General features: G+C 38.4%; 1 protein-coding gene across 3 annotated transcripts in view; it reads left to right on the top strand.

Moving 5' to 3' along the window:
- The window catches only part of SUPT3H (SPT3 homolog, SAGA and STAGA complex component), a 397,821-nt gene that overhangs the window by 292,821 nt on the left and 87,755 nt on the right, over positions 1–17,245 (top strand). For all 3 annotated transcript variants that reach the window (XM_021099857.1, XM_021099856.1, XM_021099859.1), the window contains exon 7: positions 13,630–13,705. In XM_021099857.1, coding sequence (XP_020955516.1) covers positions 13,630–13,705 — 76 coding nt within the window. The remainder of the gene's footprint in view (positions 1–13,629; positions 13,706–17,245) is intronic.

Below are 17,245 nucleotides of genomic sequence, written 5' to 3'. Positions count from 1 at the left end.
TTCCTTGGCCATACATACAAATGGAATTTAGTTTAGGTTCAGTCTTTCTATCATAGTGACTATAGTCAGACTAGTCAAAGAATTGACAACATTTATGAAAGATCAAGTTATTGGGATCTCTTTCTAGCACTGACTTCTGTTTCCCAGTAAAATGACTCAGAAAATGCAGTATGCCTTCAGGAGGCACTGTATAAGATAATTCCGTAACATTTGTCCACTTTTATCTTGTTAAATGTCTCCTTTTTTTTTTTTTTTTTTTTTTTTTTGTCTTTTGTCTTTTTAGGGCCACACCTGCAGCACATGGAGGTCCCCAGGCTAGGGGTTGAATTGGAGCTGTAGCTGTCGGCCTACACCACAGCCACAGCAACACAGGATCTGAGCCGCATCTCCAACCTACACCACAGCTCATGGCAATGCCAGATCCCTAACCCACTGAGCGAGTACAGGATACTAGTCGGGTTCGTTAACCACTGAGCCATGTCCTCATGGATACTAGTCAGGTCCATTAACCACCGAGCCACGACGGGAACTCCACTGTTAAATATCTTATGTTAGAATGTATTTCTAAATCTTACCAAAACCACGCATAGCTCAATTTTATCCAGTTCTATAAAAACTAAACCAATTTCTTTTCAGAGCCACTGAAGAGCATGTCAGGTAAATTTTTTTCTTTTTTTTTTTAGATTACTGCAAATCTAGAGTTGTAACAGGTAGTAGTAAGGTAAGTTTACCTGGGTAAAATTTATCTGGATAGTTCTATCTACATTCACATAGAAAGGTTTATATTTGAGGAAGGAGTTTTGTTCTAGGAGGCAGTAATACAGTGGAAATAGCACTGGTTTTGGAGAAGGAATCTTAACTCTCTCTAACAATATGCCTTGCCTTAAGGAAAAGCCACAGAAACTCTCATCCAAGTACTAAACACACCTGGCCCTGCTTGGCCTCTGAGATCAGAAGGAACAAGTCTTTGGGCTGCTGAGGCTGGGTGAAGAGTACACAGGAACTCCCTGTACTATTTTTGCACATTTTCAGAATTCTTTCTAAATAAGAGGTTGTTTTGTTTTGTGTTAAGTCACAGAGAATCAGTGACATCTGTAAAATGGGGGTGATAATAATAGCTGACCTTCGTACTTCACACAGTTGTGGAGAAAATACACATAAAACCCAAAAAATGCTGCTCTTCCCTGAAGAGCAACTGTTTACCACCCCTCATCTTCCCCTCGTCTTGCTGGCCAGAGTTGTCGTTGCTTCTTTAAATTTTCGTGGTGACTTGATGTAAGGTGAAATACTGCCTGACAGCACCATGTTCCCCAAACAATTCTCCTTTCTTCCTGTCTTTGTAATCCATTCCACACCCTGTGGCATGCCTTCTTTAAGCCTTCTTACTGCAAACCTCAGCCTAATGGCCACTGACATTTAATCAAATAACAGTTACAATACATTTACTTGTAAGTAAAGGCTGATTAAAATTTGGGCACCGACATCTAAGGATGGGAATTTCATCATCAAATATCTTAATAGAAACCATTTTGTTAAATAACCATAATTATAGGTTTTACATTTATGATTCCAAGGGATTTTGCTGTTCTGCATTCTTGGAAGCCCCGGAGGCTGGCATAGCATTCAGGCAGCCTGAAATACTGAATCTAAGTACATCTAGGGCTTCTTCAGGAGATAAGGCCCCGCAGGACTTTTATCTTTCCAGGATTTCAAACCCACAGTTATTTTAAAGATGACTTCTGGTTTTGTTTATTTATTTATTTATTTATTTTTTTGATGAGTTAGCTAGGTTTTTTAAGGGTAAAAGAATTGAGAATAGACATTTTTTTTTTTTTTTGAATGTGTAGACATTTCTGCCTTTTCCTGTTAATAATTTCAGAATTTTCGTTTATTACATTGGAAGCAAAAGCAATTTGGATAGCTTTGATTGCTCTTGTACTTTCATTCTAGTCATATTTGGTCAAGTCTGTTTCTGGGTTGGTTTTTTTTTTTTTTCCTAGTGATTAAATCTTGGCATTTTCAGGAAACCCTTTTATGTTTTGTGTTAACTCATGATTTCAGCCAGATCAGTCTCTGTGGCAGATTTCTGTTGATGAATTTGCTCATTTCTGACTCATGAAAATAAGTCAGCCAGTTATGAGAAAAGAAACGTCAGCGTTAAAGTGATTAAGAGCATTCTCTTTAGGGGAATAAACAATTTCACTTGGCTTGTTTTGTTTCTAATCTTAACTCAGATAGGGTCCACTTGTGAAGGCCCGTCTTTCCTCTGTAACATATTCCCTTGAGAATTTTTCCCAGACTGGTGACTGCCTTTCTTCACTGGTACATCAAGTAATAGACTTCGTTATTCCTCTCTTCATGGTTTCACCTTTCTTCTTTTTGAATTTTTAAAGTATGTATGATTCAAATTTATTGTTATACATGTCTTTTCTCCACATTTATTTCAAAATTTGCTTATAGGAGAATTTTCCTTCAATTGAAAATTCCGAAATGAAAATTTTAGCCCATATTACTAGAACACCTTCTTAGTTAGAGTACTTAAGGTCCGCTAAATGAAGTGCCGATTTTTAAATTATTTTATAAACTGAGAGATTGAAACTGTCAACATAAATTATCGTAAGTGGAGACTTTAAGCTGGCTATTCTGACCCGTCATTGAGCCAGTTATCTCTGCTACTTCTCAGCATTTCTGGCAGCAGTGGTATAGCTTTGAGATAAGGAGTAGGCTTCTGATGAGAGGTGGAGGCAGGTCACAGTGTATTGGTTCAGGAGGATTAAAAGGATCAGCACTTGTTCTGGCTCCTGTTATAAACTCTTTTCCGTCCATGCTCCACAGATAAGCTGGTCATTTTTGCAACAGACCATGATGTCAGAGCCAAGGTAGGATTTGACAGAAGTGACGCATGATTACATCTTTAAATGTCACTCGGACTGATGCAGTGGGGATTAGTTGTTCTCCAGTATCATGGTCATCCTGTGAGTCTCACATGTGAAGTGGCCTCTGTTTTCAAACCAGATCTAGAGGCACAGTGCTTGTTCCTTGAAGAGCAGCCAGCAAAGGATAGCACAGGGGCTTTCAAGTTCTGCCCTGTGATTTTTGGTGTTTTGTTGAGAAATACTTTGCAAAGGAGAAGGAACATTGGAGGGCTCTAAAACCCCTTCCCCCTTCCATCACCTCTGCTTTAGTAGTTTAATTAATGAGAGTTCACAGTAAAAAAGAGAATAGACTTTCGAGTAAGACGGACCTGGTTTCGGAACATCACACAAAGTTAGACAAGTTACCTAACATCTGAGCCATAGCTTCTTCATTTTAAAGATAGGAATCATAGTTTCTCATTGAGATTATTGGAGGAATTAAAAGAGATAATGAAAGGACCAAGCATGACACCTACACAGAGTAGTGAGTAGACTAATAATAGTCCCCTTCCCCTTAGACTAGTGGTCCTCAGGTGGGTGTGATTTTGTCCCCAAGGAGACACTTGATGTTTGGAGGCATTTTTTATTTTCACAGCCGGTGAAGCGTTGGGGTGGTATACGCAGATACAATTGGCATCTAGTGGGTAGAGGTCAAGGATATTGCTGAACAGTGCATGGGAAAGACCCTTAACCAAGAATTACTCAGCCCAAAATGTCAATAGTGCCAAGATGGAGAAACCCTGCCTTAGAGGTACTATCTTTTCTATATTGAAAATATAGAATAAAAGTATATATGGGTCCATTCCACCAATATTTACGAAACACTGCTATGTATCAAGCTCTGTAGAGGCTTTGGTGATTTAGCAATGGATAAAAAAACAGCCTATAATCTCTGTCACCAGCGAACGTACATCCTAGTTGGGGAGAAACAGACAGTAAACAAATAAATATGTAATATGATTGTGGCAGATGGTACTAAGAGCTATGAAGAAAAATGAAGCAGGGTGAAGGATAGAGAGTGACCTACGGGAGCTGCTATTTAATATAAAGTGGCCATAAACAGCTTCTGTGGTAAGTGACTTTTAAACAGAGAACTGAAGGAAGTGAAAGCAAGCCAGACAGTGATGTAGGGTTAAGATATTCTGTTAAAATATTCTGGACAGAGTATAGTAAATGCAAAGTCTTTGGCATGGGAATGTACTTGGCGTTTTCAAGAAACTTCAGGGTTGGCCAGTGTGGCTGATGTGGAGTCAGTGAGAAGGAGGGTAGCAGGAGGTGAGAGCAGAGAGGTGGTGGGGAACTAGATTAGGAAGGCATTTACAGGTCATCCTGCGGATTTTGGCTTTTATTCTCTATGTGATGAAAAACTATGGGGGGAGGGTAGGAAAGGAGGAAGCGTGGAGGCAGGGAGACCCATTAGGAGATTGTTGCAATAATCCAGAGAAGAGACGATGATGGCTCGGAGCAGAGTGGTAGCAGTGAAAGTGGAAGGTGAGGAAAAGTGGTTTATTCCAGATATATTTTAAAATTAGAGTTCATGGAGCTGGTTTAGAGGGAACTGACCAATGAATTAAGCTAAGATAAATATTTTATTTTCACCTGTTAAAAGAAAATCCTTGGGAGTTCCCATCGTGGCTCAGCAGAAACGAATCCAACTAGGAACCATGAGGTTGCGGGTTCGATCCCTGGCCTTGCTCAGTGGGTTAAGGATCCAGTGTTGCCGTGAGCTGTGGTGCAGGTTGCAGACGTGGCTCGGATCTGGCGCTGCTGTGGCCGTGGCGTAGGCCAGCAGCTATAGCTCCGATTAGACCCCCTAACCTGGGAACCTCCATATGCCGCAGGTACAGCCCTAAAAAAGACAAAAAAAAAAAAAAAGGAAAAAGAAAAGAAAATCCTTATTGAAAAACCTCAGATGTATCACCTGGTTGTTATAAAGGGAGATTCCAGGCAGGGCTCCCCTTGTTCTGTACAGAGACCCACATATCCTTGAAGAGGGTGATGAGGGCCGGGCAGCACTGACAGGTCCCCGCTTCCTAGGCTTTTATTGTAAAGGTTCCAGACTTTCCCACTATGTCAGTGAAGCCAGCCTCCCTTTACTATGCATGTTGGACTGCTTGAGAATTTCATCTTGAATAAATCAAAATGGAAAGGCCTACAGTTCTAACTCAAGGTTAAAGTATGAGCTAAGTTTTGTGCAATAGTTGATTTATATACATATTTTCCAGTTGCAAAGTTTTGCCCTAAATTTCCAAAATATTTAAGTATATCCTTGTGTGTTTACTACACTCTAAAGGCATGTCGACTCATCTGGATATTACATAAATCTATGAGAATTTTTAGGAATGTTGTTCAGAATACCTAAAAGAGCTTACATGTATTAACCTGGTATGTTCACTTTTGGATATACAGCCAAATAGAAACCACAAAAAAAGGTTACAGCACCCTCAATCAAGAAAATCAAAAAGAGGTCAGTCTTCTGTTACTTTAAAGAACTAGTTTGGGCAGAAACTCCCATAGCTTTTTATATTATTTGCCAACTTAGTTATTATAGAGCATGTTTACAATTTCAGGAGATCAGTAAAAAGTAATACTAATACTATATGAAGCTTTACAACTAAACATGAGATTAGGTTGTGTGGTACTAGGTTACTAAAAAAAAAAAAAAAAAAGATACTTAGTACACATTTTATCCCAGGACAGGAAAAATTTCATCATGTATAATTTTCCCCACTACTACCTTAATAAATTCAGATTTAAATATTTAATAAAGAACTATTTTAAATGAACTATTTTGATTTTAATAACAACTGTATTTTCCTTATATATCAAACCATGCTATTCTTGATAGTTTAGAATATTTAGAAAAGAAAAAACTCCTATATTAACATTAGCATGTTTAGACCCATAAAGTATAAGCCAAAAAAAAAAAAAACCCAATACTTTGAAACAACTTTATTATGAACTAATATCACAAATATCCTTTTGTGTATTTCTCAATCACTGATGCTTTGTACTTTCTGAGAATTACTCCTTTTTTCAAATTAAAAAAAATTATTACAGTTGATGTACAATGTTCTATCAATTTCTACTACAGCAAAGTAATCCAGTTATACATACATACAAATTCTTTTTTTCACATTATCCTCCATCTTGTTCCATCACAAGTGATCAGATATAGTTCCTTGGGCTCTCCAGCAGGACCTCATTGCTTATCCACTCCAAATGCAAGAGTTTGCACTACTAATCCCAAACTCCCAGTCCCTCTCATTCCCTCCCCCTACCTCATGGCAACCACAAGTCTGTTCTCTATGTTCAAGAGTTTGTTTCTTTTCTATAGATGGGTTCTTTTGTGTCATGTATTAGATTCCAGATATAAGTGATATCATACAGTATTTATCTTGTTCTTTCTGACTTCACTTAGTGTGAGAGTCTCTAGTTCCATCCATGTTGCTGCAAATGGCATTATTTTATTAAGACAAAGTTACCTTTAAATCTCTTGATTGTTCTTCTAGAGTTTACAGCTATTTCTTTAGGAAACATCATATGGTTACTATAATGCATTCTTAATACCTTGGACACATAAAATTGATGAATTATAAAAACCAGTCTGGGGAAACAAATTAGTACCAATGTAAACCTTTATTTTTAGGCTAGGAAATAATATTGTATTTTTATTCAGTTATATAACTCAGAGAAAACTCTGGGTCAAACTTAAATGAATTTTTGATTTCAAGATAACATCAATTAGGATTCTGGGGCGACTCCCTAAGTATTGCATAGCATTCTCCTCTCTCTCGCTCTTTCTCACTGAGAACATGTATCCAAGTGTATGCTCTCTCTGACTTTCTGCCTCTTGAGTAACCAAATAACCTTTGATTATTTTTCTATATATGGACATTTATTTAATGACATTTTGGAAGTCAAGCAAGATTACTTTCAAAAATCTTTTTTTTTCCTAAATATTCACTTAGAAAATCTTAATTACTGAAATGTGTAGCTGAAAAAGTAAAAGTCCCCTATAATTTGCCAGATATTAATACCATTAAGAGTATAATGTTTGTATTTCCAGATGTTTGCACATATGTATGTATGTGTGCGCACACATGTTTGTGTGTTTAAACATAAATGGGATCAAGGTGCATCCATTCTAATTCTCACTTTGCTTTTTGCAGTTAATAATATTCTTGCAGCTATAATCTTTGAGGGGAAACAGAAGTAGTTGCACACAATGAAAAGTGCAGGAGTTCCTGTTGTGGCTCAGTGGAAACAGATAGGACTAGCTTCCATGAGAACGTAGGTTCGATCTCTGGCCTCGCTTAGTGGGTTAAGGATCTGGCGTTGCCGTGAGTGTGGTGTAGGTCACAGATGTGGCTCAGAGCCTGCGTTGCTGTGGCTGTGGTGTAGGCCAGTGGCTGTAGCTCCGATTTGACCCCTAGCCTGGGAACCTCCATGGGGCCCTAAAAAAAGAGACAAATAAATAAATAAATAAAAAGAAAAGTGCAGGAGTATAGTATTTATCTAGAACAAATTTGTTTCAGGAGACATCAACATGACTGGGGATCTTGAGGGAAAACTGGGAGAGGAGAGGGGAGGAGTTCAGCTACCTTGTGATGGGAGAGGAGAAGGCTAGCAAGGTCGTGAGGGAGGGATTCAGGACATGGCAGGCGTGACAGAGGGTGACCTGAGTAAAAGACCTATTTGTGCCCAGGGCTTTTACCAATGCCTTTATTTAAAGTAATAGCACCCATATGGGTTGGGAGAGTTACAACCAGCAGTAACCTGTTGCGGTACTCCAGGCCCAAAATGCTGAGTTGCAGTGGGCTTTAAAACCGGGGAGATCTACCAGATGTTTGGAGGGAGACTTACTTAACTCTTCATAGAGAATCCAGTAAATTACAAACTGACCCAGCAAGCAGAACCAGCATTCTCCTGGGTACTGGGTTGCCTCTGCAACAATCCACGTAAACCCTTTAACCTTTCTGGGTCACAGCCTCCAGTGAGTTGGGCAGGTCATTTCTAAGATTCTTCAGCATTTTGTGGTGTTTACTGATCTGTTGGTATCCTCTGCAGTGGACCACAGCATACACGAACATGCATAAATGAATGCTCCACAGTTCACATGTTGTCACGTCGCTGGATGGGACCACAGACACTCTATGTGAAAGTTTTCAAGTTCAGCAATTCCTGTCTAACACTAGGTATTGGTTAGGTTGCCATTGGCATTTAGCCATCTCTATGCAGAAAGGATTTGGCATTTCAACTGTATTCTAAGTGTAATCAAACTTAAGATTTTTTTTAAAAATGCAAGATGGAAGTGAAAGCAGATGAACTTTCTCTTGGTTTAAAAATTATAGTCTGTGATTCTGTGATGCTCAAGAAAGATAAGTGTCACGTATCTTGAGATGCTGCCAAGAGATATGCCAGCACATGGCTTCTGTAACCTTTGCGTGTGCTTCAGTAAAAGCACGCAGAGAATTTAAGTGAAATTGGATGCTGCAGAAGGAATCTAGCGCCTCATACCTCAAACTAAGACAGGCAGAGGCAAGTGATGATAGTTGTTGTTGAAAGTATTTTTCAAAAACACAAGCAATTTCACATGAACTGAAATCAAAACTTTTCACTGAAAATTTAAATTAGCAAATACGTACTGAGAGTCTGTTGTATTCAAGGTATTGAACAAAAAAATTATATTAAACATCTGCTTCTTTAGGGATATTTGCTCCCCTGTTTTCATTTAGATAGGACCCAGAAAGTGAGTTCATCTGACATGGATGAACTCCCTTGTTCATTCATTGTATTGTTATACAACAACCAGAAAGAGCTGTAACCTGGGTAGTGAGACAAATGACTTTTAGCGTAACTATTCTTTTTTACTTTTTTTAAAGGCTATTTCAATTAAATTTTAAAATATGTTGCGTATTTGGAAAATTTTAGGAGTAATTCTTTTTTTCTTTTTGTCTTTTTGCCATTTCTTGGGCCGCTCCCACAGCATATGGAGGTTCCCAGGCCAGGGGTCGAATCGGAGCCGTAGCCACTGGCCTACACCAGAACCATAGCAACGCGGAATCCGAGCCGCATCTGCAGCCTACACCACAGCTCACAGCAACGCCGGATCCTTAACCCACTGAGAAAGGCTAGGGATCGAACCCGCAACCTCATGGTTCCTAGCCGGATTCGTTAACCACTGAGTCACGATGGGAACTCCAGGAGTAATTCTTTCAAAGGTAATTTACCCATGTATGGCTCCACAAGGTCAGACTTTGCTGTGTTGTAGTGCCAGTAGGGTTCAGTTTCAGAAAAGCCTCTGAGGAAGTAGCATATTTTATGGGTGTTCAGGAGCACTGCTGATACCAAAGAAAGCAGGGAGTGGGTAGAAGTGACAGATTAGGGGGAGGACAAACTGGACTTGCAGATAACAGGGTATGAGTAACCCAAAGATGACCTTACTTGCATGCGGCAGTGCATGTGTCATTTGAGGATGTTCAGGATGAATAAAAGCTGTGATTAACCTGCCGTGATTATTAAGTGATACGCCTCCCATTAGGTCACTCAGTACCCAAGTTTAACTTCTAGCTTTGCCTCTTTATTCACTATATGCATTACTTTTCTTTTTTATTTCTTTAAATCTCGGTGTGCTCAGCTTGTAAAATGGAGCTATGAAAACTGTTTCTTTTAAAGGTTAATATGCTGGAATTCCTGTCATGGCTCAGCAGAAACGAATCTGACAAGTATCCATGAGGTTGCAGGTTTGATCCCTGGCCTCCCTCAGTGGGTTAAGGATCTGGTGTTGATGTGAGCTGTGGCATAGTTTGCAGACATGGCTCAGATCCCATGTTGCTGTGGCTGTGGTGTAGGCCGGCAGCTGCAGCTCTGTTTTGACCCCTAGCCTGGGAACTTCCATATGCCACAGGTACAGCCTTAGAAAGACAAAAAAAAAAAAAAAAAAAAAAAAAAAAAATTTAAATTAAAAAAATAAATGAAGGTTATTGTGCTGCTCTGTATGAAGAGTGGGCATTGTTATTCTGGTCATGCTGTTTTATTATTAAGCTTATGATTTTTCCCCCTTGCATCCTTTTTCGAAGGTTTCTTAAAGTCTCAGGAATATAAAAAGTGTCAAGGTGCACTTTGGTGTGGCTTGCAGAGGGTGATCTGAAGAGAGGCGGGAGGGAAAGTGGAGTTAGGACAATACTGAAAATAAGAACCACCTGGAGTTAATCTTGGCCAGTGTCTTGTTTTTATGAGTCTTTGGCTTAAAACATTGCCTACCTGCTCTGAAATTTGTACAGTTTGATTACAAGTATTTCAGTTCCTGATATGAGATCAGCTGACAAGGATTTATATGCATTTCTTTGCCTTAATCCACCCACCCATCTGCCTAGTTGTTCAGCCAGTCAGCAGATGTTTCCTGAGGCCCAGGTGAATCCAAGCTAAGCAATGACCAACACTGAGTTTATAGAAGCAAAATGTAGCTCCTATCTTTGAAGACTACATAGTCTCTGAAGGCTAGATAGCACCCAGTATTTAAGGTGATAGTGTAGAATTAGAGGATAATATAATCAGATGCTGAATGATTTAGATCCTTTTATAAGGTCAAATTTGTCCCCTTCCTTTGGTTACTTGAAACAATTCCTGAAGAAGAGAGAGGAGGAGACAGAAAGCACAAGGAGCGTATCTGAATCATTCTCAGGGCCCAGTTAGTGTCTCTGATTTCCTCTTGAGCTCGCTTGACCGTGCTGTGAGTAGCATAGTGCCCTGTGTCATATAGTGTGTACTCGAGGATGTTAGTATTAGCAGGCATCCTTCCCAACCTTTTTCATGTCCTGGTACACACAGAAAATGATAGGATTTTTATGCCACGCCGAGGGAAATGCACAAGGCCACTCGTAGCCTGGGGATTCTGCTGTCTCAGCCTTATGTGGCATCCAGAAGGTTGAAGGGAGTCAGTATACCTACTCACCTGTGGGTGTTTGCAGCACATCTGTGCACTGTCAGGTACGTTACGCTTTGTACACTCTGCACTAGAGTTTCCCCAGGCCTGTCTTCTCCGTGGGCCCAGGGACTCACTAATTTCATTTTCTTGTGAACAGTTTGGGCATATGAATTATAGTGGTTCCATGATACATTCCAGTAAGACAATGTATAGAGTTTAGAGGATTCCAAAGAAAAATATTGGAGTGAAAAATCAGTATAGGATGGAGACAGCTTTTTATAATGGAAATAGGCTGACTCAAGGAATTGAGAATGCTGGGCTTCTGTTCTAACTTGGTCACTTTTGGCAAAGCATTTCTCTCTGAACCTCAATTTCCTTATCTTTAAAATGAGAGAGATTGAACAAGATAAATTTTAAGCTTCTCTCTAGTTCTAATATGCCAGGACTTTGTACTGCCTATAAATCTTTGCTATTGAGTCAGCTGCTTTGCACTGAGTGTTGGCTATGTGCTAGGCACTTGGTGAATCATTTCTGTGCATGCCCTAGTAGTTTCATGGGGCTCCTGAGATCAAAGATTACTGCGTAGATGCTAGAGGAATTAAAATCAAACTCAGATGCTTCATGCAGAAACGAGAATAGACACTGAAGAAGGTGTCTGAAAGGAATGAAGCTAGCTCTAATGATCTAAAGTCCTTCAGTGTCTTTGAAATGTAGTTGATGGTAGGTTTTGCAGTTCAGAATCTTCCAACGAGTTTAACAACTCAGTTAAAGCCGCCAGTGGCAACCTTAACCTCTTAGGATAAGTTTTCCTAACTTTCATTTCCAGAAATACTTTTTGAAAATACATCAGCTATCTAAGCATGCATATAGAAGCCAAATCTTGAATGTCCAGCTTTTGGAAGAAAAGTTAGTATGAAGAATCTCGTCAGGAGCTTTCTTTCTCCTCAGCCATCTGAGTCCTTTCTGTCTGACATGTGTTTGGTGGGGAAGGCTGCCCAGCTAGAGACCTTGAGGAGCACATGGCTAATCAGGACAGCCTGCATCATAGTCATTGGCCCACACCATAGACCAAAATAGTAGCATTTGTTCATTCCACAAACGTTTTATTGCTCCTTTACCATGTGTCAGATATTTTCTAGGCACTGGAAATTCAAACCCAAGAAATTCCTGCCATAGTCAGATACAGACAGACAGATATATATGTAAACATGCATATAGACATACATGCATAATACACGCATACACTAAAGATATCAGTCTCAGAGGATTTTTTTAATAAACACATGTTGATCGATTTATGTTCAAACCATGAATCATCCCTTCCTTGCTTCCTGTTTCCCATTAGTAAATATTTCTTAAATCATGTATCAGATACATTAAAAACAAGGACAAAACGAAATCATGCATTCATATATCAAAAAAATACTTCTGAGTACATTAAGATGCATCCAGCACCATACCCTTAAGGAAACATGATGTTTCAAATATGTATGCACAACAGGAGACAGTGCATACAGATGTGTGTGTGTGCACATGTATGTCATTTTTACTGGTCCATGTTCAAAAAGGATACTTGAACCCAGAGGATAAATAAACAAGAGAAGTCTGGGTTTGTGTCAATGCATGTATGTGTTTGTGAGCATGTGAGGGGGAGATTAGGAAGGAAAGACGGGAGGGAGGAAAGGAAGAGAAAGAAAGGATAAAACAATGAGTGGTCTCAGGAGGAACCACAGTAGTTAGTAAATTTTGCCTTAAGTCTCACCATCCCATCCATCCTTTCTGTATTGGGCTGAAGCTTGCGCACCATTATTCATTCCATCAGCTCATGTGTCATTGGAATTCAGTTGTCCACCCACCCAAATCAAACAAAATGAAAAAAGAATAATTTCAGTTTAAAAAATATCAGAATATCCATAGACGTCAGAAGTGGTACTTATGTATTCCACCAACCGTGATAAAGAAAACTTGCTGAGAATCCTTCCGAAGCAGAAAAAAATGTTAAATCTCAGGGAATTTTTTTCCTTTACTGGCCAGAAACTCATTCCAAGAAGTACCAGCCTGTCTCATTTCAAAACGCTTCCCTTGCCAAGGAAGCGGAAGCGGTCATATTCTTTCCCACCAAACTCTGGGTGAATTATAATTATCCTACCTCTTGTGGGACAATGAAGCAGCAAACATCTGCCATACTGAATCAGAAACCAGCGGACGAAACTGTACCAAACTGTGAATCATACCTGGACTCAGATCAAAGGATTTGTGTTGTGTTTACCTTTTTCTTTATTTTCTCTGCAATTTAAAATAGGGATTTGTTAGCTCTGGCTCCGTGTTCTAACTGAGGGGAAATATATGGATTCCATTCGGTGACTCCTGTTTTAACATTGAAAAATCCCAGCTTTAAGGCAGAAGGACAATAAGAGTTAATAACAGATCTTCTGTTTGATCTGTCTCCTCAGAGTTTTTCTTTTAGAAGGTGCTAGAGTTAAAGAAAATTTAGAAGTGCACAATCTAAGAAATGAGGTCCTTTAGGGTTTTTTTCCTTCCACTGTGATCAAAGTAACAGAGGAATGGAAAATGATTTTTTTAAACTTTATTTCCAAAAGAAATAAGCTTCAGAACTACTGTTAACTTATCATAATTTAATGTATTATGGTATTTATGGTGGTACTAAACTGTTCACCTAGAGTGAGGAAAGGAAATGGAATTTTAGTTCTGAGTTTTAGCTGTGAAAATATATAATAGTCCAATTACTTGAAAGATTTTTGTCTGTCTTTTTATTTTTATCAGAGAGCAGAAAGACAAACTCGAATTATGGATTCAGCTCAATATGCAGAATTTTGTGAAAGCCGACAATTAAGTTTCTGTAAGTAAGCATTTGACTTTGCTTCATTATATGTTTAAGAGATTATGTGTTACAGATACACTAAAGTATTACATTACCTCTGTTTCTTAGAAATTGGTGGATTTAATACAAACATACATAGTTATAAATGTTATGGAAACAAGCTCAGCATTGTAGGGGAGCCCATTAAAGGTTTTACCCCACTCTGCTGTTTTGCAGTTAATAGTATTAAGAGGTTTTTAAAGTTGCTGCTTAGTACACAGAGCCGTGTTAGTTATTCACATTACTTTTAGTCAGAAAATTTCCTTTTTTCTTAATATTCCCATTTAAATTTCTCTCTCAGTCTCTTAGTCATATTTACACTAGTATTGCTGATTGTACTTGACCCCAAATGGACTCTAGTAGTACAGTCATGACATTTAAAAGCCCCCAATGCTAATAAATACCAACTTCTTGTTTATGCATACTCATATCACCACAAAAGAACATTTTGACAGGCTCTTCCATCTTTATCTGTAACCTCCTGCTGTGAGCGGCATGGGTTCCTTGTCAGCCAAATTCATAGTCCATGCTCTGGTACCTAGTAATAAAATTAGTACTATTCCACCCCTGCACACAGGCTTACTAAAAGTACATAAAGGCTCGTGATAAATAGTGGTCTAGATTGTGTAGCAAAACACCCTTGCAACAACCATTCAGTGATGACTAAGACTCTCAGGGTAAAGGTCAAAGAGTAAGTGTAATGAAAAGTCCAGTTAAAAATATGACAAAGTAGCACATGACCCTAGTCTGAGGGATTAGAGACACAATAGTGTCTTTAAACGAAAAGCTATTATGTGGTCACAGTAACAACGTATTTGATTTGGAAAAAGAAAATGAGAGCTTCATTTATAGATCATAAAGTGCAAATAAATGACACATTTCAAATAGTGCCCCATGTAAATGTCAGTAAAATATAGGAAAACATGTTTTGGAAGATTCTTTGCCTGACTAAATATACTCTGCAGTCTGACTAACAATTTGGCATCATACATCTGTGAAGCATTAAGTAAATGACACTTCAGATCATGGCAATTTCAGCAAATGAGAGGGTTTTGTATTGTAATTTTTAGGTTTAAAAATGGCATTCAAGTCTTTTATAAGTCTAAATCTCCATTTTATAAAGTAACTTTTAGTGCTATTGAACTATTTCTTAAAATCATATTTTAAATTTAATTTACTTAAAGGGACAGAATTGCTGTTTCACACTAAAACATGTAGTCACTAAAGTGTCCCAATACACATTTGGTTTGAAAATCTAATTTTTCATAACTCGGTTTTTTTGGTTTGTAACTCAGTAATAAACTATAGAAAATTAAACATTAATACTTTTCATTTCTGTATAAAAGAATTGCAGTATAAAGAGTATATTATGCTTCCTTTGTTTCCTTTAAAGAAGAGGATTTGGGCATTTAAAAAAATCTCCTTATGCGGTGCCCACAAGTGCTTCATCATGAAATCTGAGTGGGAGAATCTGTTTTCTCTGCCACAGTATCGTCATTGAGAATGCTCAACTAAAGGGGATCAGCAATTCCACAACTCATAACCACGCTGGTCTAAGGGTTAGACTCTTCACTCCTTTCATGATAGATTACCAGAATGTTGGAATTGTGATCCAGCCATATGTGTCTTCTTAAATATTTGATCATAGCTGAGACTCATCAGTTGAGACTACTGGTGCATTTTAAAATAACAAGTCTATAATTTTATAGGCAGAGGGCAAGTTATACAACCAGGACACTGATCAGATTCACTAGTGTTTTGTTTTTATGTTTATATAAGTCAATAGTCCTCTCCCTTAACGTCTTTTAAAATCTGATATTAATTCACAAAGTTTTAATTTAGTTAAAATTTGGTAAATCTTTTTCAATACTTTTCTTTCAACCTTTTGTTTTCTCTTTGGACTTTGTAAACAATTTTCTTTTTAGTTGCTCTGAGAGTCTCTTTGTATTTTTGTTGATAAGTTTAATACATTTGTGTTTATATACACTCTCTTATTTTGTGTTTTAAATTTACTGCCCTTTTTTATTTGTGTTTCCTCCTTTACTTTTTTCTGTTGGATTGATTGGGTTGTCTTCAGTCCATTTTCCTCAATCAGTTGTATGTTATGTATTTCTATTGCTGTTATTTCTGTCGCTATCCTTAATCTTTGTATAGTACATCCCTGACTTAAAATTTTTAGGTTGATAAGTACAGGCATACCTCGTTTTATTGTACTTTGCTTTACTGTGCTTCACAAATACTATGTGTTTTACAAATTGGAGGTTTGTGGCAACCTTACATCAAGCAAGTCTATTGGTGCAATTTTCCAAACAGGATTAGTTTTTAATTAAGCTATCTATGTACATTGTTTTTTTACTCATAATGTTATTGCACACTTAATAGACTGCACTGTAGTGTAAACATGACTTTTATATGCACCGGGAAACCAAAAAATTTGTGACTCGCTTTATTGCAATATTTGATTTATTGCAGTGGTCTGGAACCAAACCCACAATATCTCCGAGGCATGCCTGTATCTAAACTTTCCTTCTCGACCTAATTTTGTTTTCCCCAAGGCTCTGTAAGTGTTTAAAGCACTCATTTTCGTCTTAAAAATGGCTTTATTTTGCCCTCACACTTTAATGATAGTTTAGTTAAGTAGGAAATTGTAGGCTAATAGTTATTAGTTAAAACATGATTCCATTGTCTTTTAGCCTCTGTTGTTGGTTAGAAATCTGCTTGTTTTGTGTTTCCCCTGTGGGAGAAAGGAAGAGAATGAAGCTCTTGCCTCCAGGGCCTCAGTTATATGGGGAAGTGAACAGGCTGGCAGTTGGTAGCTGATAAATAAATATGCAGAAAAGGAAAGAAAGAAGGAACTTCTATAAAAGTTGCCAGGGAAAACCATGCCCTCTGAGGAAGGCTATTTTCAATTAACCCAAAGAACGGTGATTTTGAAGAGACTGGAGTCACAGAAGACTTTCTTCAGAGTGGAGTGATCTTGACAGAGGGCCCCGAGGGAAGGATCAGGAATGGAAGGGCCAGTGAGAAGGTAGAAATTACGAAACAGTGTACAGGGATGAGAAAATGGAATAGTGAGAGAACCTTGAATCTCATCTCCTGATCACTGATGGGGAAGATCAAGTGTTTGAGAATTAACTAACCTTAAATTTCCATATGAAATGATTACATAAAGTTGTTTTCTTTCCAGAACAGGCTGAAATCCCAGGTAGTGTCAGAAAGAGGATAATCCTAGGAACTTTTGACCTTGGGAAGGTTCTCTTTAAATTGTCGCTCAATTTCTGGGATTACCCTTTCTCCGGATAAACTGAGAAGAGCGGTGAAGGCCAAGGAACTCATTCAGCCTCATGCCCCCTCACCTCTGGATGAAAACAAACTAAAATGATTAGGGGTATCTGTGCATCTTTTGTTGGAAGCAGCAATACCCTACAGAGATCCATCTCTGAAGCAGCCCTTCTCCAGGTGATAGGGAGGGAACGAGCTCAAAGAATCCTCACCTGTTGCCAGAATAGCAGTAACCCA

This window comes from Sus scrofa, chromosome 7, assembly GCF_000003025.6.
Source record: "Sus scrofa isolate TJ Tabasco breed Duroc chromosome 7, Sscrofa11.1, whole genome shotgun sequence".
Taxonomy (NCBI): domain Eukaryota; kingdom Metazoa; phylum Chordata; class Mammalia; order Artiodactyla; family Suidae; genus Sus; species Sus scrofa.
The sequence above is the reverse complement of the archived record's forward strand: the minus strand, read 5'-3'. Positions and strand labels throughout refer to the sequence as shown.